Raw genomic sequence first — 24,143 nt, 5'->3', positions numbered from 1 at the left:
TCCTAATCTCAGACTACTTCTCGTAATCAATACAAAGGTTAGTGTTTTCTCATATAGTCATATTAATTTTTCGCTGCCATGACTAGATAATAAGCGATAAAATACAATGATCTCAATTAAAATGTGGAATTCAGTCAACCATGCGCGCAATAAAATTTTTCCCATTTTCACGACCGCTAATTAGCAAAGCAAAATTATTGTTCGCTAGGAGTCGCACTGGTCCGGCCAGACACAGGTATCATCTTTTAGACTTTTTTGGACCATTCCACGTGGACACTCGCAATTTACATCAGGTCTGCATGGCTTGGTGCAAAATCTTGGCGTTTTATTTTCGCAGGTAGCTGGACATCCACTGGCACATCTAGTGGGCTGCTTTCTCAGTGGGCAATCTAGATAGAATAATATAATTTATTTTACACTCTGCCACGGTACAAGAGTGACAACACGCAGGATAAGAAAATCAGTGAAGTTGCCAAAACTTCAAATTAGGTTAACACATGCAAAATGAAAGTACTAAATAAATACCGGTAGGCAATCTTAAGTTACACAGTGAGTGTGACATAGAGTCATTGACTATAGGTGAAAAACGCGACGGGTTTCAATCTTGCGATAATACATTATAACAAGAGAGAAACTCTCAAGTATATGGACATGTAGACGAGAACGAACCAGTCCTTACCGGTACCTATTACGCTACCGGTACCCTCAGAAAAGTTCCGGATTTCCAGTAGCAAGAATTTTGCAGAATCAAAACGTACAGCCAGTCATCACGCGGACTGAAATCTGTGTTCCCATGGATAAAAATGATACAGCGAAATTTTGGACGAAATATCAAATTTCATGGAATTCATACAAAATTTGGAAATGAATAAAAGTAATAGCCTTCTGGAGAAAAATTCAATCTTCAAATACTGAAAATTTCAAAGCAAAAAGGCGAGTAATCGAAGAGAAAGCGACTTTTTAAAAACGTGTCAAAGAACAATAAGAACAGCAACAACATAATATTAAAATGATCCATAGGTCCACTTACGTGTCCAATAAGTGTATAATAGCATTGCATATAAATTGGCATACATACATGCACATATAGATGTTAGGAACATTTTGATCTATTTTTTCTGACCTACAAAAATAATTATCTTACCATTTTTCAGTCCGGGACATTGGGATGGAAAAACGCATTTTTTGTCGGAGTCGCTAATTTGTAGAAGACCAATAGAACATTCGCATTGAACCCCAGATTTGCACCCTTTTGGGCAAGACGGAACAGGATCCTTGCAAGTTGGTGGACATTTTGACGCGCAATTAGTCGCAACCAAAGGAAACTCGCAAGATTCTAAAAATTATAAGTTTGATATAAGAATAAAAACAAACATATCTTTGAAGAGCTGAGATCATAATTAATCAGGAAATGCATTTTGAGTCATCATACACAATGCTGAAGAATCTTTCGTAACTTCCAGTGGCTGTTTGTGGTCAAATCAGTGGTTAACAGAATTAGTACAGGAATCTAATTTCTCAAGCATGTAAAGCCACGATTTAAGGTTTGTACCATGAAATAAGCATTCCAAAATAAAGGAAATGTTAAATTAATAATGAAATGACGATATTTTTCAATTCGTCTATTGTCTTCAGGAAAATTTTACACTTTTGCAAATACCATATATAATAAATATATATATAACAGGGATGGCGAACCACTGACCCGCCCATTGACCAACCGCGTTTTATTCGTGACCAACCATGGCACGAATAAAATAAAATGGTAAGATATCAGTGAAAAAAATTGATAAACCGGCTTAAATTAATCTAACAATAACTAAACTATTATAATGTATCCTCAGGTCGATCGCTCATACTCAAATTGTTAATTTCCGGGCCGGTATGGTAATTTACAAAACCCCTAATCTTGCAGCCATGTCTGCACTGCTGTGTAACGTTATTCAGCTATTGGCTCTGTAATTGTTTATGACATAACAATGTAATTGATCTGTTCATTTCTCGTAACATCTTGTCTCTTTCGGAAGTGCATTTGCAGACTGTTTTAGGGGTTATACGAGAACCAGATGCTACTTTGCATTTTATTAGATTCTCGCCTACAACGCCGTTGAGAAAACAAAATCTTTCAGACTTGCAATAAAAACCTAGAAATCTGAAATCAAACTGCCATCTCACCTGGACATTCCGACAACGGGATACAGCTGTCATCTCCGCTTGTTGGATGGACCATGCCAGCTGGACATACACATTGAACGTCAGGATCACACGCTTTGTCACAAAATGTGGGATTCGGAGTCTGGCACGTTGGTCTACATTTAGAGGCGCAATCCACAAAGACTTTCGGAGATTTGCAGACTGAGATAAACAATAATAGATGTTGTTACCACATATATATATCCGATACATTTGGCTAAACATCTGTCCATAGTGGAGTAGTCTAAGTATTGTGTTAATACATCAGTTACATACATACATTAGCTTAAATTATCTCAATTTACCTGGGCAATCGTTCTCTGCAATGCATGTTCTATTGACCTTGTCGTGCTGAACCATACCGTAAGGACATACACAAAGAATGTTTGCATCACATGCTCTGGAGCATAAAAAGGGATCGGGTTCTGCACATGTCGGAGGACACTTTGAAGCACATTCAGCAAATACTTTGGGAGGCTTACATATAGGCTTTCCTGTAATAATGATATAAAAATATTTTACCCTATATTTGAAATGTAGTGAAAACTGACCGTTCCGTTCAATTGTGTATTGCTATTGGAGCAAGCTTGCTTGGCTCTATAGAAAAGCTGCAAACAAATTATGTCTACACGAAAGGATTTGCACTCTGCCAGTGTGTTTAATGTTCCAGACAGGCCGTTGACCTTACCCCAGTATGTTCCCCAGCTTTTCTTTTTAGGGGGGGTGTTTCAAAATTTAGGGGGTGGTAAATAATTTGCTGTTAGATATAAAACTAGGCTATTTGTATTCTTAAAAAAAATGGTATGTATTTAAGAAACGATGTAGGCTACATGGGGCCCCCCAAGTTGATTGACGCGAGCCAAAATCCACAGCAGAATGTAATTGTAGGGCCAGAAAAGGGGAGCGAGGAAAAGTGCGGGACGACACGGCTGGGGTTCAGGGCGCGCTCAAGCGTCCTGAGAAAATTTTGAGAAATAGGCACCAAAATAGGCTCTAAGCTTGATTTTAGATACACCTAACATCGCAGTTTGTTATGTAATGAAATCAATAATTATAATATTTAGCTGATAGAATTCCCGGGGAATAGATAACAAGCACGGCTTTCAACCGTAAATATATACTACTATTTTACAACAAGTAATTTGCAAGTTGCAACTGATAGTGACTAATGAAGTTACTTGCTCATCTGGCATTGTATGAATGGCTACTTATGGCTTGTTTTGTTACACATTTCTAATTTTTTTGAACATGTTTGTTTGACTTTTGTATGAATTAAATTTTGGAATAAGCTCGTCAACTGATCATAATGTCGCATAATGTTGTATTCCTTCAGAACTGAAATATTTTGTTGGTAAGAAGACAAATCGCTGAAGTTTGATTCTTTTCAATAAAGAAATAAACAACGCTGTCATTCATCTAAAAAAAAGTCTGTTTTCAGTGCCTAGTTTTCGTTTTGTGGCATCTTTAAGCTTTCTTAATATACGGCTGATATCTAAAATACTGCAGTGTGTAATCCTAATACCCATACGTATAAATAAGATACCGGAATAATTCAATTGTTACGAAATAAACGTGCTTAAACTGTGATAATGATGTAACAATAGACGGTATCTAAAACTCAAAAGGTACCACATGAAGGGTTAAACTATTTCACTCAAGTTCGGCGGGCCATTTTAAATCGTCACGCGGGCCGTAATTGGCCCGCAGACTGCGGTTAAGAACCCCTCAGTATGGAATCGCACCTCAAAATTAGGGGGGGTGTTTGAAATTTTAGGGGGGGTGTTCACCCCCTATAGGGGGGGTGTAGGGAAATCACTGCCTTACCCATTAATTATGAAATTTGTTAAGCTATTCCTATCTCGTCTCTCAACTCCTGTAGCCTACCTCTGAGCGTCTACAGACACTCTGTAACCCTACTCGAAAAAATTATTTTTCGGCTGTTCGAATTACAATCAACAATTTAGTAATATTAGCTCTACCAATTATGCTATAAATATCAAGTGATCCAAGTTAATAATTAATGGGCGTTGCTACACACTAACACGGAAATATATACATTTGTGTTAGTGAGCAGCAAGCTTCTTGAATCCCTTAAGTTTGTAATCGTTACTATTGTTAAAGCATCCTTGCATTATATGCGTACAGATCCACCGGCACAAAAGCATAGAATAAGGAAAAGCAGTTAGCCGCGTATAAATCCAATCGATAGCACAATTTAATTAATGCGTGGTAGAACTTAGTATTTAGTGCTTTCAAAAAAAATATGCTTGCCAAATATGATATGCATTTAGCTCAAATCAATAAAAGAACTATACTGTGGATGTTCAGACTCCTACTTGCGCATTCTGATTTTTTGATGCAGGTAAAAGTTTTAGCATCTGGTTGTACCATTCCTTCAGGACAAACGCAATTTCGGGGATTGCATCCACGCTGACATCCCTCTGGTGGTTCTGGGATTTCACATGTAGGCTGACACAGCGATGGACACTTTTCAAACACTTTGGGTGCTTCACACACTTCTGAATTTAAATGTAATGTAATACATGTAAAATGTAGGTATTATTATGCATTTATTAGTAAAAATAAAGACGAGTCGCGGATATGATCGCTTGCATATAACTTGGCCCAAGAATCTTGAAACCTTGCTAGAGTGAGATATATTCAAATTATATGGCCATCCAAACCTATGTAGTCACGGCTATCTATACACAGCGTTGTTGATCCAGGGGTCTATTCGCTAAACTTTGTTACCGTTTTTATCATGATAGCAAAGCACCAATTTTCTAGTAAAACGAGAAATTCACTAAAATTCGTAAATATTCGGGAGAATTTTTTCGCGCCAAATCAGACGTCTCGTAAAATGCCTTCTTCTCACATTCTCTCAAGATATTAACATTCGCCAACTTTCTTCAACACGCTGGAGCGCTCGCGAATTAAAATACCCAAATTTTCCTCGCCAGCGGCTAGGTCTGTTTTCAGCACGTATTCAAATTAAAATAGTCTTGCTTCGCCTACTTCATAAAAAATTTATTTAACTATATAAACTACACAATCCAGCAAACTGCAACGGTAATCAATCATAATATGCAACTTAAGCATTTCCTGTATCAATGGACTACTTTTACGTGCCTGCTTGGCACGCCCAGGTGGCTGACGATTGCAAGAGATAGCATTGAGGTTCAACGACAACCGTGACTAAGATTTCGAGAGAATGTAACCGCACATATGAGATCAATCAATCAATCGCTTATTTGTCATCACAAAAACAAGTTCAAATGAGACTGATGCAATGAATAAATAAAACCCACTATCGCATTTCCTGAGAGACACAGTTACGTGCTGGTAAACCATGCTTTCACGGGGTTTACCGAATGACCCTCCCGATGAATAAATTGTAGCATAACACCTAAAATAAACTGTTCTTACTTGGACATTGCCCCTCTTTCACACATTTTTTGTTGTCCAGGCTAAGTTGAATGTAGCCCACAGGGCAACCGCAGGTATACTCCGAGTTACAATCGATGGAGCAAGGGCTCGGTTTCTGTTCGCAAGTTGCAGGACATTCTTTAGTGCATTTAACCCTTATTGCTGGAGCTTCACAAGCTAAAACATTAATGAAATATTAAATTTATTATGAAGGCCGACTCAACGATCGGTATGCTATCTACAACGTGGTAAGGAGAGAGAGAGAGAGCTAGAGAGTCCGTGGCGTGTATATTTGTAAAAGAACAACATCAACACTGGAAATCATCAATTAGAACTCTATTCAATCAGTGCGATTCGAATATGAAAGCGTACAACTGCGATAGCTGTGCAGAGTTGGAAACTCACCACGAAAAGCGAGTTGCCGATTGCACGGAAGCATACATTTCAGCCATCCTCTGCTGACTAATAGAGTTAAACAGCAAATCTGCCACAAAAATATTTTGAATCAATCGAGCAATCTCACCGGCGGTAACTGCACCAGATTTCACCACTTACCTTCCTGCTTACCCGGACATTCAGACGGTTTAATGCAAGTGCGATTTCTCTCATCTGGTTGAACCATACCTTCTGGGCAAATGCATTTTATGTGATTGCACCCAAGACGACAACCCGGAGGCTCCGGATTGTCACAAGTAGGCTGACACATAGACGGACACACTTGGTACACTTTTGGTGCGTCACAGGTCCCTTAATGAAAAAGAAAGTAAAAGAATAAAAACCATAAGAATTTCTTTTTACAGTTAATAAGTTAACAACATAACATGTAATGAGGTGACGTCATGATTTTCATATTTCAACTCCTCAAAAAGCATGTGGATGTCTCTGTCGGTGCTAATATAGAAAGCATTGAACCCCAGCTAATTTGAACCCATGTGTATATCCACGGGTTCAATCTATATGCGGGTGCTAAAACCCATGGGTTAGGGTTAGTATGGGTTTAACTATCCGTGAAACAAAACAAAATCCATAGGTGCAATAGCATACAGGTGCAATTGTCATGGGTTCAAATGTACGTGGGTTCAAATGTAATGGAACCAATTATTTTAGTTTAGTTACAACTCAGTCAGAACGTTACAGTTGTCCTTAGCTTACTCGGACATTTTCCTTCCTTGACGCATTCTTTTTTATCCAAACTTAATTGAATGTATCCACTTGGGCATCCACATGTATATTCGGATTTACATTCAACGGTACAAGGCCAGGGCTTTTCTCCGCATGTCGCTGGGCATCTAGTTTTGCACTTCATGCGTACAGCTGGGGCTTTGCATTCTGAAAAAAGGAACGAATATCGAATAAAATGAGAGAAGTATAAGCACCTTCGGTCGAATTCCCAATAAATGCCTCACCCTCTGTTTTACTCGAACATTCGGCCGGCTTGATGCAAGAGTGGTCCATTTCATCTGGCTGTACCATGCCCTTGGGACATATACATTTTCTACGGTTACATCCGAACTGACAACCTTTAGGGTCAGGATTCTTGCATGTAGGTTGACAGAGGGACGGGCAAATTTCATACACTTTCGGTTCTTCACATGTGCCTGTGAAAAAATAAATCTGACTAGTAGAAACCTATTTTCATTTAAACAACTTGGACAAAGTAGAATCCTCTTACGTGGACAAGCTCCTTCTTTGACACATTCATGATCATCAAGACTTAATTGAATCCATCCTATCGGACATCCACAGGTGTATTTTGATTTACATTTCACTATACAATCATCCGGTTTTTCAGCACATGTAGCTGGACATTCATCTGTACACCTTATGTGCATTGCTGGGGATTTGCAGGCTAAAAATAAACAAAAGTTGCACGGCATTGATGTTTTCCTATAAGCGGAGACGACGATGTAAAAGTTGCAATCTAAAACAATACATTACTCACAGAATTGCAAAACACAAAATTGTAATTTTAACCAAAAAACAGAATGCAAAAAGAATACTAAAAATATTTAACTTGGTAAAAAACAATAATAATACCAGTAACGCTTTCGTATATACTCTACCTGGACAATCTACTAACTTCACACACTCGTCGTCATTTACGTTCAAATGAACGTAGCCTTTTGGACAACCACAAACGTATTTGGATTTGCATGTTCTTTTGCACGAGACGTTTATTTCTCCACCATAGGTACAGCTTGGAGGACATTCAGGTGTGCATTCTACTGGAAATGATACACCTTTGCAGCCTGTTGAAACCATTTAGTAAAATCTTATTTACTTAATTGACTTTTATATAGCCAGTGCATTTGCAGCAATTCAAAATTTTGAACTTGAATTCCAATCTTGATACTAAAATTAGTTGAGAATACCGCTCACAGGTCTAATAATATCTGCTGTTTTTATCTATGTGATCTCAATTTATCTCCTTTTCGAGTCGGGTATCATTTACTATACACGGTTATATTTCCACTTAGGCTAATCGAAAGTATGTGCGTATCATTCGTATATTTCGAAGAAATGGTTTATTTTAAAGTAGGCTATTGTAAATTAAAGGGTTGAAATATGGTATTCTGTTATTACCCAAATAATATAAACTCACTTAAACAATCTGCGAGTCTAACACAAGTTTTGTCGGTTTTGCTTCTCTGCAGATAGCCAACCGGGCAAGAGCAAATATTCGCTGGTGTACATTTCTCTTCGCAAGTCGGTTCAGGATCGTCACAAGTTGCGGGACAGGCAGTTCCACAGCCCATTGCAACTCTTGGAGATTCACATAAAGCTAGTTGTAAATAAATTGCAATATAATGGAAATTTGAATCACACTCAAAATATAACTTTAATGCTACAGCAAATGCTTTCATGCGATATTCGCTCTCACCAATTGTGCGCTTTCTCTCTCTCTCTCTCTCTTTCTTTCGCACGATATAAAACGAACTCACTCTGGTACCTCAACGGCATTTATACTTACGGGGGCATTTGTCCAGAGAGACACATTTTACCGGCAATAGCCTGTTGAGCCGAACGGTTCCTGGTGGACAAACACAATAAACCCCTTCTTGGCAATCGCTTCCTTTGCACGATATGTTATCTGGGCAAGTGTCCGGGCAATCTGGAGCACAGTCTGATGGTAATGAATCATGCTCACATTCTGTAATCGGATTAATTAATTGTGTTATATAACCAGGCACGCAAAAAACAGGCTTACAGTGTTACCACAATATTCTTGATTACCATTACGAAAAACATTTTTAGTAGCCCGGAGAAATGAAAAACTCACTTGGACAATCTTCTAGTCTTGTGCATGTTCGATTATTTTGACTATATTGAACCATATTTGGTGGACAAACACAATGCATATTCTCATTACATTCTTTTATACAGTATCCTGGTTTTGGCGTAGCACAAGTTGCCGGACATCTTGTGGCGCATTTTTTGTAAATTTTAGGCTTTTCGCAGGAATCTGAAAATGATGGAGATTCGATCAAAAGAATTCTTGTTTGACATCAAAACACCGGGTTGTGCTTGTGACATGAACTTACGTATTGCTGATTTGCAATCCTTTTTCTTCACACATTTTCCATCTTTATTTCTGTACATTCCACGCGCACAAATGCATTTATTTTTGCAGTGAAACGTCATTTTGAATAACCTGCTACTTAGTGCCTCGTCACAACTAGCTTCACATCTTTGGGTTTTTTCATACACGGTGTCTTTTGGACAAGCTGAAAAAAGCAGGACAAAGTTTTTTTTGAAAAGTGTTTATCCCTTATCACGCTTTAAAGTTATTGAATATATAGGTAGCTCTTCTGTATAGACTTTAAACCATAATGAATGAATGCAACCGAGTTTGACAGTCAGAGTCTCCTTTTGCCTTGAATTAGCTATTAGCCTAACCTAAATGAATATGACAATAATTCTGCCACCAAGTGGATTTCATCTTAAACGGCCATAGAAAGAGGAAATCGCGTTACACCAGAGCAAGGACACGGTTCGTTCGTTCGTGCAGCCTTATACAGACGCAGTTTTAGCTGCTAGTCTATGAATCCGGATATGATATTCATATTTATCTCAGGGGAGAGCAAAGTCAATAGGATGGCTAAATCATATGACAGACCAAGACCTAACATATTTATAAATGTATTGCATGTGATCTAGACCAGTGTTTGCCAACCTTATTTGGTCGCGGACAATTTTCACACCAGGACAAATCTTTGCGGACTCAACGTGCGTTAACTGTAAAACCTAACTCTGTGTGAAGAAGCAATAAAAGCAAAAACAACAGAATTTCAACGAAATCAGTTTATAGTCCATGTTATAAAATTCAATGGGAACCATAGCGAGGGTGCTCCCATCATTGACGCCCCTGAAAGATATTATAAGATCACTGTCGACGATTCGCTGAGGAAAATTATAGGAAGGAATTTGCAAGTACAATTTCCAGATAAACTCATTCTAGTTTTTGTCATTTTGCCTTCGTAAAATCAAAAAATTAACAAAATCGTTATGTCTGGTTCCTGAATTCGCTTTTTGTTTATACTTTTTCTATCAAATCTATGTTTTTTTTTGCCCCGGAACAAATCCTCCGGAATGTTATTACTGCGTATTCGTTGAAATCTGATTGAATTCACCTAGTGGTATTTCATATTCAAATTAATATATCCTTTCGGAAATTTTTGAAATGTTACTTTTTTGTTAATTGTATTGGTGATTCGAATTTTACCCACGAATGGCCCACTAAAAAGATGTGAAATTCATGTGATATTGGTGCACAATAATATCATTCATTATTGGAGCAATGGTGTTGCAGGAAACAAATAGATGAAAAAAAACACCAAGTATAATACTCAATTTTAACGTACGCGAAAGTGGGGAAGGTTGGAACACATTTTTGAGCCCTATATTCTGCACATTCATTTCACTTTGCAGGACTAATGCAGGAAGGGGTAAATGTAGTTTTCATTCAGCGACTAAAAAATTCCCTTGCTATACATATCTTACCAACAAAATGCTTTAAAAAACGTTTGTAAACTGTCCCACTGTATCCCACTTGTGGGGCACATTCAGACATACCCTGGGGCATTCTGATAAATTCAACGAGGTATGCCATTTTAAATAAGCAAAGAATCAGCATTACCATCTAAAGAACGGTGGACTTCAGAAATAAATGTTCAACCAAAATATTTCAGATATTTTTTCAAAAAATTACCTAAAAAGTTGAGCTAATTCCTTTTTCAAATCTGAAACTGGTAACAATTTTTGATTCTCGAATATATTCCATATTGGGCCATGGGACAACAGATACTGTAATATTACACAAAACATAATGCATCTCCAGGCCTCTAAGCACTTAATGGGTCGAACACTGTCAAATTGTGCCCAGTGGAGCATTTCCCAGTAAACCCCGGCCCATTGTTCCCCACATGAAACAAGGCACATCCACTCGCCAAAGTTATGAATATTTTACAGTGGACGAACTCTGAAAAATATTGTGGTTTGTCATGTTGAAAAGACTAATGTAAAAAAAAGAAAACAAAATGGAATGGTGAAATTTTAGTTTCAACCCCCCAAAACTAATTTCACTTCATAGCTTACGTCGCTTTTCACGGCCGTTGCCCGTTTGCGGGGACGTTGTTACTCACTAAAGTACGTATTCAAACATCGAACCGCAGGCAGGATTCCGGATAATATACAAGCATGAGAACTGATTTTCCACTGTGCCCGTGGCCCACCTTCCCCGCGTGTAAACTCGTGTTTTTGTCAGAAATCCGCAAGTTCGTTGTGCAATCCAACCGTTTGATTCAGCACGATTGACGTGCTATGTCCAAGTCAAATGTTACCAGATATTCTAATAGTTTGCTGTTCCAATATTTTGCCCAGCACTACTCAGTAATCGGTAATTATTGACTCGAATAATTTTATGCGAAAAAACGTGCCTTTTATGTTTTATGTAAATACTAACGTAAATCGTAACTTGGCTGGTACTTAAGTCTGTTAAAAACGTTTTCGCCCCGCAGTGAATTTCGTGACACTGAAAATGTAAGTGAAGTTTGCTTCTACTCAACTTTCTAATTTGGTCGTTGCGGACTCATTCAAACGCTCTGCGGACTCATTTGAGACCGCGGACTCGGGTTGGGAAACACTGATCTAGACGCTTGATATTAACAATAATAAAAAAATATCTTCCTTACCTCTCGCCTTATCACAATTATATGGAAACTTCTGTATCATATCCAACGTATGCTCAATTGGAGTTCCATCGTCATACACGCACCATTTCAAATACCCATTAGTTTGTTCACTGTGGTATCTAGTAATTGATGAGCAACGAGGTATATGTTGAGCATACAACAATGCCCATCGGTTGGCAACGTAGCAAGGTAATCCCCATCTAATGTAGTCTGAATGCAAAAGATAAACATCAATCCACTTGCCAAACAAGTACCGATTCTATTTCGTTTAACCTCTCTTACTTTGAGGGCTGGCCCAGTTATATAACGTTTTTGGACGTTTTCTTTTTTATCGAGGTCTTATATTTTCACATGTTCAGCTCAACCTATTTTTTTCATAAATAAATATCGTTTTTGCATGTGCGGCGCAGACCAGGGTTACTGGAAAATGCGCCAGTGTTATGTGCATAAAACAAAAAATACTCATTTTTTATAACTCACTACCTTTTTTTGTGAACCAATCTTTGTCTAATAAGTTAATGATATATATATATATAAATCTCTTATATATATGAGTGTCGGTTTCTTAGGATTCTCAATGGCAAGTTACATTGACCTCTAGTGTGCGATGCGCACATTTTAACTTTTATTTTAGATGAATTAAAACAGTCCATTGTTATGGCAAATTATATTTCAACAAGAGTTTGCCTCGATGCAATGTTTTTTTATTAGTCCGCACTTTCAAAGTAAGCCTGCGATTGTGTGTTACTAGGCACATTTCTTGAACTTGGTGAATTTTAAATTTTTGGGGCCAAATCTCGAAAAACGAGAATCTAAAAATATGGGCTTGTACGCTATCTGGTATATATAATTACTATTAACTAACCCCTTGTTATACAGATTGATGATCTTCTTACTGGCTCATAACGTCCTCGCTAACTTGTTCATTTCAGATTATTCGCGTACCATCCACAATTTTACAGCCTACATGAATTTATTGTAACTAGTTTAATATTCGTGTTTAGATACAAATCATATAAATACTTACTTACGACATAACTTCTCAATTGCCCTTCCAACCAGTCCAATTCGCTTGTGAACATGTATAGCGTATCACTTGAGCGAGTCTTTGCTAAAGTTATGCCAAGACAAAATAAAAGCAATATTTTTATTGTTGACGCCATCGTACAATCACATCGACAAATGTAAGCTGCCTGCCTAAGCTTTAAAATGAGACCAGAGCGTAGGCGGCTTACCACCCGAAGCTATATATTATTTTCATTCAGGGTATTTAAAGGCTTGAAGGCATTATTAGGACGTAGTTAGCGACTTCGTCATCTAAACCTGCAAAACAATATTGAGGATTCGAAAATAACGCAATTTGAGTTTTCTAAATATAAGTCAAGTAGATGGTTCGCGTGTACACTTGTAACCACGTAGTCAGTCTTATTCTAAATTGCTATATCGCAAACGTTTCACCGGTCTTGGACTGAACAAGTGTATGATTTTCCAAGTTTTGAAATTAGGATGCAAGTTTCCTCAAATTAAGGTCGCAAACCCACACTTAAGAGTGAAAAGAACGCTGGATTTAAAAACTGCCTCCATCTTACCAAAAGCATATAAAATTGAATTCGATAAAATGAATTTTTGTTAAAATTTCCACCACATAAAGTTGGTTCCACCACATGAGTTGGTTCCGTAACTGCGCATGAATAAAATGTTGTCGCCATTCTAATAAATCATTTAATAACTTTTCAGATAAAATAAAAGTATGGCAGCCCCACCGAAAATAAACCGCTCCAACTGTGATATATATTTATCGGATACATTGCTCTCTTGATCTAAACTTTATTGAAGACAGATTTACTAAGGTATCCGGCATTTATTTTAGCTCTTACTCGAGCTTTGATGATTAAAAATCTCTGTCAAACATTGCTTGATTGAGATTGTATGAAAAATGTTGTATATGTGTGAGATAAACAAATTTATTTGGTTCTCGCTTTGGTTTCAACGATTCGAAAGTTTTTTCGATCATCTATTTTGAATGATGAACATACATATTGCCGGGGGCAAACAAATTTAGATCATATTTCTATGTCGATATCGTATTTAACTTCTGTTTCTGTTGAGCTATTTACAGTATGCCTATGAATCATTTAAATATTTGCTAAATCATCCTAATAAGTGAATTAATATTATATATTTAATTTCATAAATACATAGAATACTTGAACGAGTATAATTTCGCTTGCCCAAAAACAAACCTTTTACAAACTTTTAAACGCTGTAAGAATTAAATAATATTGAAATATTATTAACCTTAAAAAATTATTACTCAAGTACAGAAAACAATTAATTTGATAAAGTATACTAATACGTCAAAAGTATATTATTTTAAAAATTTATTGCGATCCTAGATCCAATATATAGATTTTCGATAGCCTGTCGTCAACGTAAAGCAGCATTTTCATTCGTTTAATTGACACAAAGTGCTCATATATGCTAAATTCGTGTTGGTTTTTGCGATTATCTTGTGGTTCTTGTTGTTGCTGGGAAAATCGCTTTTCTCCGCATCAAATGAACCAACGGGGCCACGAGAAAGCTTTTCAAATGTCTGTACACTTTATAGACTGCGATTAAAAGTCAGAATAGATGTTACGTTGTGGAACGTATATGACGTTATTATTAAAAACAGTTTGCGTTGTAAACAATACTTGTTCATTAATCATGTTGGCAAATTAATTCGTCGTTTCTTTCGTATACGCTTATCAGCTTTTGGACACTCAGATGCTTCAATGCAAGTATAATTATGACGGTCCACTTGTATCATACCGGGCGGGCAAACACATTTTCTATTGCCGCACGATCTACCACAGATCGTTCTTTTCGGAAAAAGGCATGTCGGCTGACATGGCAATGCACACTTCTGGTATACCTTCGGTGGGATGCATCCTGTTTTAAAAAGATTTGCGCAGTTAGAACAAAAGAATCTATACAAAAAGAACTTCAACATTAATATTTGATATATATATATATAGGATGCCCATAAAATATTTTGAAATTGCAAAGGGAATTCATCGATACCATATATTGTTTTGGCCCTCACAGATGTATTAAATGACTGGAAAATATTTAAAAGTTGCTGATCAAAAAACCACAAACCTGGTTATTATATATTGAGAACTGACTTCATAAAAGAATTGAAATTGTAAAGTGACTTTATGGACACCCTGTATTGCCCATCCTAATTTGATTCCGTACATGTTTTAAAAATCGTTTTGCATATGCCGATGTGAAAAACATTAGCTCAACAACTCATGTTTGAATGGCCAATAGAACAGACGTTTTTGCTCGCAGAAAAGTGTCTGAGCTACTCAAACTAGCTATCATAATGATCTAATAGTAAATTAGGAATCTTATATTCGTGTTACTTTCATCAAAACTCACTTGGACACTCTCCTTTCTTGACACATGTTTGGTCTTTCATACTCATTTGGATGTAATTTTCAGGGCATCCACATGTATAATCTGAGGTACACTTGTTAGAACAATGCCTGCTTTTTTCGTCACATGTTTCAGGACAAGATGTACTGCATTTTATTCGTACCTTCGGCGGCTCACATTCTTTAACTGAAATATAAAAATATAGAGCTTTTTCAACAAGGAAATTGGAAAATCCATTTATATTGAATCTTGTTTGGCAGTCAGCCTGCTTGCATTCAAAAATAAATACCTGTCTAACCAATCCCATACCAGAGATAGATTGGTTGGGAAAGCGATTTGTAGAAAATAAATTAGGGAATGGTGAGCATTGAATATCACCCATTACTCGCGCCCACAACTCTCCCTGTCTTACCTGGACATTCAGAAGGTCTGATACAGGTACGATTACTTTCATCTCTCTGCACCATTCCTTCAGGACAAACGCAATTCATATCGCTACATCCACGCCTGCATCCTGTAATTTTTGGTCTGTCACAGGTAGGCTGGCACATGGATGGACATGATTGGAATACTTTTGGCCTTTCACATGCACCTGAAATTGGTCTTTATGAATGACTCATATGTGCTTATGTTGTCGTACATATAAATAAACTTCATTATTGAAGTATTTAACATAAACTTACAAGTGATCAGAAGTAGCGAGACAAAAAGTAAATAATCAGGATTTTTTTGGAATATGATTGAGAAAAACTTAGGAATCCGGCAAAGTTAGATAAAACCTAACGCTTCCATATGTACAAAAAGCTGTCACTTTGTCAACCCATGGGTACGGAAATCAATACTGTAGATTGAGAGTATTGCGTAGTTCAGCGTTTCCCAAACTTTTTTGGCTACAGAATACTTAGACTTTTTATCTCGTCCCGCGGAACACCAAAAAATGAAAGTGTAGAATTGACGAAGAAAAATAGTTTAATGCAGCGGTTCCCAAAGGGTGCACCACAGCGCACTAGTGTTGCAAAATGCGCCGCGAAAACTAACAGAATTGCGTTAATCATAACCAAAATATGATTGAATATGTAACATATTGCATTTACCATAAATGTTTTATTGTTTCTCATTTTAAATGCTGTGTATGTGAATCAATAAATTCATTTTACCCTTCTATGTCGTTTACTTTCTATTATGTACCCTTTGCTTCCAATAATACGTAACAATTGGGGTAGAAGTACTTGCTGCAGTTTATTTATCTGCTGAATCGAGTTTAGGAAACATGAGTTATTTTGGAGCAAGCAGTTATTTAACATGAGCATTTCAAAGTAAAACCAGGCCAGGTATTGAGAAAAAAGAGTTAGAACTTTTTTAGGCCTACATGTTTGTCCATAGCAAAATCAAAAAGATTGCAGTAAACTTGATAATACACTTGGCAGTCAAAAAACTAGACCGACGGTTAACGAAAATGCCACTACCCCCAAAAAGTTAGTCTGCTTTAAGCGGACGGGTAGGCGATATTGAACAGTCGCTAGTTGGACGATAACTTCCGGATCCTGTGATCGCTATGGGGACCAATATAGTCGTAATTTCGATCTCTTTTCCGCGGAACAATTGGAAGACGCTCGCGGAAGACAGTTTTGGAAACGCAGGCGTAGGTGTATGAACACGATAGCGTAGAAGGCATCACTTTATAGTTCGTGCATTTAAAAATAAATAACTGTCTAACTCAAGGGTGTGCAACCTTTAATATAGCAGGGCCAGATACGAATAACTGAGTGAAACCGCGGACCGCACCTTCATTTAACATAGGCTTTCTAGTATTTCCAGGCACAAAAATTTTGGTTATTGATTCTATGACATGCGTTGTTCGCCTCGCACAAGCTAGCTGTTAGTGCATTGTAACTCCATATACACAGATGTTAAAGGGATTGGAATTACTCGCCCGTACCAGATTAAACTAAATTAAATATTCGTTTCGCGGCCACAAGCGATTTAAAATTGGCACTTCTCCGCGGGCTGCCTAATTTTTCTTTGTGGGCGCATTTGGCCCGCGGGTTGTACACCCCTGGTCTAACCATTGAATTGAAAGCAAAAGAGCTTATTAGAAAATATATCAGGGTAAGCTTAATATCACCCATTACTCGCGCTCACAACTCTCCCTGTCTTACCTGGACAGTCAGAAAGTCTAATGCAGGTAGGATTACTTTCATCTATCTGCACCATTCCTTCAGGACAAACGCAATTTATAGCGCTACATCCAAGCCTGCATCCCGTAATTTTTGGCCTGTCACAACTAGGCTGGCACATGGATGGACATGATTGGAATACTTTTGGCGAGTCACATTTATCTGAAAATTTGTATGATGTTGTCCCGGTTATATACGAATTAAGTCAAAGAACCGTCACTTCGTCAACCAATGAGTACAAAAATCAATATATACCGGTACTGCAGATATACTGGATCTATGAACACGATAGAAGAGCATTGCGACGGCTAGTCCCGAGAGTATTGAGCTTATTTCAAAATATTGTTTTGCTGTATTTTTTGTAATTTATATTATAATAATCATTGCAACGCCGTGAGACTGCGCCAAAATGTTGCGTTCTGGTAGGTGCACACACTGATTCGAATCAAATTTCCAACCGGAATGTTCCGATTCGATTATTTCCGAATCTTTTTTTTTTTTTAGTTCAAGTCTTATTTTATAATTCTCATTTTAATTATTTGAAGTGTCTATCTTTACGAAGAAAATTTCTTGTTTTTATATTAATGAACTAAAGAAAGGAGTAAACTAAAAAAGAGCATTCAATGCATGCGTCGAATACCCAATATGTATATTAGGGATGAAAAAATTCATTACACAGAGCAACACTCAGTTACGTACTTACTTTTTGTCACATAAATTTTCGTTCGCAAACAAAAGCCGACATATAGTGATCGTTTTCTTCTGAAATTGGCCATTAGAATCTATCCGAATACGCTGGTCAAATGTGTTTTGGTAGGAATTTCCACCATAATTTTAAAGGAAGCGTTAAAAGGAAAACATCGCAGACCTATGGTTTAATAAGGAACAATGTAATGTAAGTAACAATGTATGATATTGCTTTGGGCTTTTCACAGAAATCTGAAAACGGATAAACGGTTCGATCAATAGTATTCTTGTTTGACATCAAAGCACCAGGTTGTGACATGAACTTACGTATTATAGATTTGCAATCTTCTTCCCACACGCAGTTTCCGTCTTTATTTCTGTACATTCCACGCGCACAAATGCATTTGTTTTTGCAGTGAAATGTCATTTTGAATAACCTGCTACTTGGTGCATCGTCGCAACTAGCTTCACATCTTTGAGTATTTTCATACACGGTGTCTTTTGGACAAGCTGAAAAGTGTTTATCTCTTATCACGCATACGTATATCTTATGTATAGATTTTAAATTATAATGAATGAATGAAACCCAATTTGACAGTCAGAGCCTCCATTAAATAGTTTTTAGTCTAAATAAATATACAATAATTCTGCCACTAAATGGATTTGGTCCTAATCGGCCATTGGGAAAACACGGTCCGTGCAGCTATACAGATGCAGTTTTAGCAGCTAACCTGTGAATCCTATGATATTCATATTTTTCACAGGGGATAGCAAAACCAATAAGATGGCTCAGTCATATGACGACCCAAGATTTAACAGCAGAATAATTTTATCACATATGATATTGACGCTTGAGTATCAACAACAATAAAATAGAACAACTTCCTTACATATCGCTTTTTCACAGTTGTATGGAAAAATCTGTATCACATCGAAGGTATGTTCTATTGGAGCTCCATTGCTATGCGCGCACCATTTTATAGATCCATTATGTATTGCATGTGATCTAGACGCTTGATATTAACAATAATAAAAAAATATCCTCCTTACCTCTCGTCTTTTCACAATTATATGGGAACTTCTGTATTATATCCAACGTATGCTCAATTGAAGTTCCATCGTCATACACGCACCATTTCATGTATCCATCCGTTTGTTCACTGTGGTATTTATTAATTGATGAGCAATGAGGTATATATCGAGAATCCAACAATGCCCATAACTTGTGAATGTAGCAAGTTCCTTCCGTTCCAATGAAGTCTGAATGCAGAAGATCAACATCGAGAGTCTGTCCCTATATTAATTTATATATATATATCGAATACAAATATTATCCGATCAACTGGCATGATTCCATTATCTTTTCACTTCTATTTCTTTGAGGGACCGGCTCAGTTAGAAAAGCAGCAGTGCAGCACTATTTCTTTTTTACTAAGTTGTTATATCTTTTTAGGGTAAAATCTTTTTCGTATTTATTTTTATAAATAAACATTTTTTTGTCCCCCTGTATGGCGGAGGCCAGGGTTACTGGAAAATGCATCAGTGTATTTTCAAATAAATAAAAAATAAATAAAAATAAAAACAAGCCTTATACCAAGATTCGGACAGTCTGTCATCCTTACGCATGTTTTGTTTCTCACGCTATATTGGACCATATTTGATGGGCAAACACATTGTTTATTTTCCATCATTTCGCATTGTGCCGGTTTCGGGGTCGCACATGTCGCCGGACATTTAGATGTACTCCCGTAAACCTTCGGTAGTTCACAGCCGTCTATAGTAATAAAACAAAAAGAACAATATAGATATTGTTATTGATGTGATACATGCATACAGAACAATAACACTTCGGTATGTCTTTTTATAGCTGCGTTCACTAATTTTAATGCAATCAATTTAGATATAAAATTATATAAATATATAGAAAACATTTATTTCGAATTTAAAATGAGACTTACTGAAGTCAGAGTCCAAATTTTCGCGACAGACTTTAGTAGGGTTTTGATATGATATATATCTCTTACAGTAAGTACAGCTAAAAATACTCCCGGTTTTCCTTATTTTAGTTCTATTACGAGTTCGGGGACTGTCTATATTAGCTAAGTAATTATACCCCAGGCCAATGGGTTTCAGTCCCTCTTATACAACATGATGTAAAATAGGCGAACAAAATTAGTTACCTTCATATTGGTACGCATACTTCCGGAGCGCCAGCTAATGTTATTCGACTTACCGGTCCATTTGCATTGTGACTCTTCTACGCATTTTCCGTCTTTATTTTTATACATACGTGGTGGACAAATACACTTATTTCTGCACGTGTACGAATTTTTAATATTTTTGAAATACAATGCGTCTAAGCATGAAGTTTCACATCGGTTTGTTGTCTCAAATATGGTGCCTTCGGGACAAACTAAACAAAGGGTAGACGTGATTTAAAAATCGAGTGTACATGCGAGGTTCCAGAGTTAATAAGCCGGATTTGATGATGATGTTATTGACTTGCTGAAACAGTTGGGCATGGATTGTTTCGCAGGATTTCAAATGAAATTTAATCTATAACAAATTAACACACTTAGCTTCAAAATATAATAAACGATTAATTCACAAGTTTCGTGAAGCAAAGACTAGGACCTACAACTTAACGGGGAATGAATACCAATACGTACCAGGAGCTAGCTATATATGCAGGTTTATCATTGTGGTATAGTGGTGTTATTATTTAGTTGAAAGTTAGTTAGTATTGGTATTTAAAATTGAATTTTTTCCTCGTCACATTTCCGATATTTATAGATATCGGTAATTGCATATATGAGTGTAAAAACAACATATCTTTATAGAAAACCTTCGTCCAAGTGTTGACGATAATGGTTTTCAAATGTAGGTTGGAAATTAATAGCTACATACTATACATTTCCAGGAGTTTATCACAACTCAAACTCGTTGCACGGTGATAAATGAAAAATTACAAAGAAAGAATTATGGCGTATAGCAGGGGTGGCCAACCTTTCACATACCATGCGCCACGTTTTAAACATAATGTTTCAGATGCGCCGTAAATCTCTTGAATTCCCACGCCTAATGTCCGCTTCTTGTTGAAATTATGAAAATTTATAATACACACACATATATACACACGTATATGTAGTTTTTACAATTTACAACTTCACATGAATAGAAATTAAGCAAGGAAGTATAATAAATAAAACTGATCAATTTTATTTAAGTACCGCCTTTATGAGACTTTTGCTGCTGTTTTACTTTCGCCAGTTTTTTTTATTCTTGGAGTTAAGTTTGTTACTGAGAGGAGCAGTGCATTCTTCAAATTTAAATCTGTAAGTCTTGACCTCGCTTTGCTTTTAATTAGTTTCATGGCAGATATATAAAACCCTGGGCAAATTTTCCCAGTTTTGGAAAATTTTCACGGGGTAACGATTGCCAGAACTTGATCATGTCAGCTGCACTTGGGACTGAAGAAAGCTCATCAAATTTAATTTTCAATGATGGATGAGTTTTCAAGTCAATTATTTCCAATTGTACATTGCTTGGCATCTTTATTATGATTAGTTCACTAAGTGAAAATGGATTTATAAAAGCAAGTATAGAGTCTTCTTCTTTTGAAATATCATGAAAACGACTTTCAAATGACTCTTGCAATAACTTGATTTTTTCTGTGTATATTGCCAAATTGCCATTACCAGCAGCACATTCACGGTGTTCTTTTATGTGAGGAAATTGGGACAAATCCTCTTTTTCCAATTGGGCAATTCAACTGGTTGTTAAATGGTTATTGGGAGATATTTGGGACGTCTGAGCAATGGAAAGCTGTGTTTCAAGCTGATAAGCTGTGTTTCAAGCTGATAAATGACGATTTTCTATTTTTCCAGAAGTTCTGAACTTTTTACTTAAGTAGGGAAAAAATAGTAAATTTTACTAATTTTTGCGGAAAGTCTAGAATGAATTTCATAAAGTCCGTCCAAAAGCTAACGTCGATAATCGCCTGTTGTTTCTAATTCCAACAAGCCGTAAGTGGGCGACGTGGAGTAAGGAATAGATTTTAGGTACAATCAAAAGTCACCGTGTGAATCGCAAAAAAACGGCTTGGCGTGGAGAAGCCAAGTGCAATTAACAATTTTGGCATGAAAAGGGTTAAAGATGCAATGCGCCACCTCTAATCATGCAATGCGCCGCGTTTGGCGCATGCGCCATAGGTTGGCCACCCCTGGCGTATAGCATAATATATAGAAATATTACACCAAAAAAAAATGGTAAAATGTAGGTCTTACAACTCACAAAAGCAAAGTATTGAAAAATCATAAACAGTAAACTCACGTCGTGATTTTTTGCAGTCTACATAAAATCGGGATTTGAGTTCTGACGTGTGTAAAATAAGACTTCCGTCTTTATAAACGCACCATTTTAGTGCTTGGTTAGATTGTTCTTCAAAGAAACTAGATTTTGATGAGCATTTAGGTACAGTTCGTCCCGTCGTTCGCGCCCATTCCTGAGCGATGTAACATAGCGCTTTTGGGTCGCTTGAAGCTGAATAGAAATGTTCATATTTATGTGTTGTGAATTGGTAAGGGGATCCACAGGAAAGTGCACGACAGCAATACTTATATATATATACAGGATGGCCCAATAAACGGAACCCATATGTTCAACATGAAGCACAATTTCTATGTTTCCATGTCGGAGAAGTGGACATTGACTAGGCTCTGTGTTTTGGGGTCATTCTGTATATACTATAATATAAGAGGATATTGTTCCGAGCAACTCCCGATGGCGGAATTTGTTTAGAGGCTGGGAATTTCGAATCGATTGCCATATTATTCAAATCGGTTCAGCCGAAATTTTGAATCGCCGACATCTTGTTTTTTCTTGTCCGCAAAAGGTCGAGATGATTCGCTCAAATATTTTTATTGAAGCCATATTTCTAATGCAATTTTGACATATGACTCTTTTCTTCTAAGTGAGTTATATGTTTCTTATTGTGTGTGACAAACTGACAACTTGGTTATGATAGTTATTTCGTATATTCTTCACTTAAATTTGAACAATGCACGGTTTATTAGAATACTATACTCTATTTACCTTGTATTATTGAATCTGGAACCAGCCAGGTGTCAATGATTAGAATTCCATTAGTAAGATCGAGTATACAAAGATAGCTCGGAATTATCAATAAAAATAACAAATTCATCACAATAATATATGCTACATAAAATTAGTAATATTTCAAAACATTAATAACAAGAGAGCAATGCTCGAGTATATGGAAATGAAAGTCTAGAATCGATACCGGTAAGTCTTCTGAAGAGAGACGAGTTGCGAGTATTAGGATACGCGTGCTTTTTACCATTTGTTATATATATATATTCATTGATAAAGAGCAAATATTTCCTATTTAGTGTATTTGCCATCAAATCGAAAAATGGTATCTAACTCCGAAATCCGAATCGGTACAGCCTAATGTGAAAGCAGCGTCGGTACACATAAATTGGTTCTTCAGTAGGCTAACACCCATTTGCGGGGATTGCGATACAAATTTAAAACAGTAGAACTATAGTAGGACGAATTATTTTGTAGGACGAGCATTGAATGTTACAGTTGAACACAATTGACAGCTAAATTATCGTGTGGTTTTCCGAATATCACGCGATCTACATCTTTGCTGAGGCAAGAGACGTTGCACATGTGGCGATTGTTTTCAGGCATTACGACTTATAATTTTAAGCTACAAGTTTTGCTGAACTTAATCGTTAAATTTAGTTATTCCCTCTCAAGACTGAAACTTGATGCTTATTGCTTTCAATGATACATTTACCTATGCAAACAAAAATAATCAATTGCTTATTTAACCTTCACAACTGCAAATTTGTGACTGCAATCCGTCGAAGCTACGCTTCGTGCTTGCAGTTCCTGTTGCTCCGGATTTCGGCACTTATTTCCTACCAAATTCTGTTTGCCTCAATGAAAGATATAAAATTAACCCAATACTTAATATTAGATACGTAAGAACAGAAATTTCAATAATTTTGTTCAA

The 24,143-nt window shown here is 36.8% G+C and overlaps 2 protein-coding genes across 8 annotated transcripts; both read right to left on the bottom strand.

Annotated features, from left to right (window-relative positions):
* Positions 1-42: 42 nt before the first annotated feature.
* Positions 43-13,110, bottom strand: LOC120332326 (zonadhesin-like). Of its 5 annotated transcripts, none has more exons than XM_078119138.1 (17): positions 12,838-13,110; positions 11,811-12,020; positions 9,162-9,344; positions 8,900-9,082; positions 8,591-8,770; positions 8,222-8,401; positions 7,683-7,868; positions 7,292-7,540; positions 7,026-7,217; positions 6,772-6,948; positions 6,187-6,366; positions 5,620-5,796; positions 4,509-4,712; positions 2,499-2,687; positions 2,176-2,355; positions 1,145-1,336; positions 43-389 (listed from the first exon to the last, which is right to left on the bottom strand). In XM_078119138.1, the coding sequence occupies exons 1-17, from the start codon at positions 12,971-12,973 to the stop codon at positions 205-207; spliced, it is 3,183 nt and encodes a 1,060-aa protein (XP_077975264.1). In that variant the 5' UTR covers positions 12,974-13,110; the 3' UTR covers positions 43-204. The 5 variants fall into 5 exon arrangements, with proteins under 5 accessions (XP_077975264.1, XP_077975263.1, XP_077975265.1 ...); XM_078119137.1 differs by having other exon boundaries at positions 6,175-6,366; positions 12,838-13,108; XM_078119139.1 differs by having other exon boundaries at positions 4,530-4,712; positions 6,175-6,366; positions 12,838-13,106.
* A 546-nt stretch (positions 13,111-13,656) lies between these two features.
* Positions 13,657-24,077, bottom strand: LOC120332327 (zonadhesin-like). 3 transcript variants are annotated; one of them, XM_078119143.1, is made up of 10 exons: positions 23,960-24,077; positions 22,430-22,639; positions 20,331-20,510; positions 19,692-19,871; positions 19,148-19,357; positions 18,425-18,607; positions 17,393-17,572; positions 15,646-15,825; positions 15,237-15,419; positions 13,657-14,741 (listed from the first exon to the last, which is right to left on the bottom strand). In XM_078119143.1, exons 3-10 carry the CDS (start codon positions 20,383-20,385, stop codon positions 14,515-14,517), a joined length of 1,398 nt encoding a protein of 465 aa, XP_077975269.1. In that variant the 5' UTR covers positions 20,386-20,510; positions 22,430-22,639; positions 23,960-24,077; the 3' UTR covers positions 13,657-14,514. The 3 variants fall into 3 exon arrangements, with proteins under 3 accessions (XP_077975269.1, XP_077975267.1, XP_077975268.1); XM_078119141.1 differs by lacking the exon at positions 23,960-24,077 and adding an exon at positions 23,192-23,318; XM_078119142.1 differs by lacking the exons at positions 17,393-17,572; positions 23,960-24,077 and adding an exon at positions 23,192-23,318.
* Positions 24,078-24,143: the final 66 nt, after the last annotated feature.

This window comes from Styela clava, chromosome 13, assembly GCF_964204865.1.
Source record: "Styela clava chromosome 13, kaStyClav1.hap1.2, whole genome shotgun sequence".
NCBI classification, from domain to species: domain Eukaryota; kingdom Metazoa; phylum Chordata; class Ascidiacea; order Stolidobranchia; family Styelidae; genus Styela; species Styela clava.
The sequence above is the reverse complement of the archived record's forward strand: the minus strand, read 5'-3'. Positions and strand labels throughout refer to the sequence as shown.

What these genes read in the sequence shown, in the direction of transcription:
- LOC120332327 (XM_078119141.1), bottom strand. Translation starts at nt 23,300, where the DNA reads ATGAATTTGTTATTTTTATTGATAATTCCGAGCTATCTTTGTATACTC. An exon ending in TCCAGATTCAATAATACAAG is followed by an intron (nt 22,640 to 23,191) that starts GTAAATAGAGTA and finishes ATTTCTATTCAG; the next exon opens with CTTCAAGCGACCCAAAAGCG. An exon ending in CAGACCTTCTGAATGTCCAG is followed by an intron (nt 15,420 to 15,645) that starts GTAAGACAGGGA and finishes TTTATATTTCAG; the next exon opens with TTAAAGAATGTGAGCCGCCG.
- LOC120332326 (XM_078119137.1), bottom strand. Translation starts at nt 12,973, where the DNA reads ATGGCGTCAACAATAAAAATATTGCTTTTATTTTGTCTTGGCATAACT. An exon ending in GGATTGCAAATCAGCAATAC is followed by an intron (nt 9,083 to 9,161) that starts GTAAGTTCATGT and finishes CATCATTTTCAG; the next exon opens with ATTCCTGCGAAAAGCCTAAA. An exon ending in GAAAGAGGGGCAATGTCCAA is followed by an intron (nt 4,713 to 5,619) that starts GTAAGAACAGTT and finishes ATTTAAATTCAG; the next exon opens with AAGTGTGTGAAGCACCCAAA.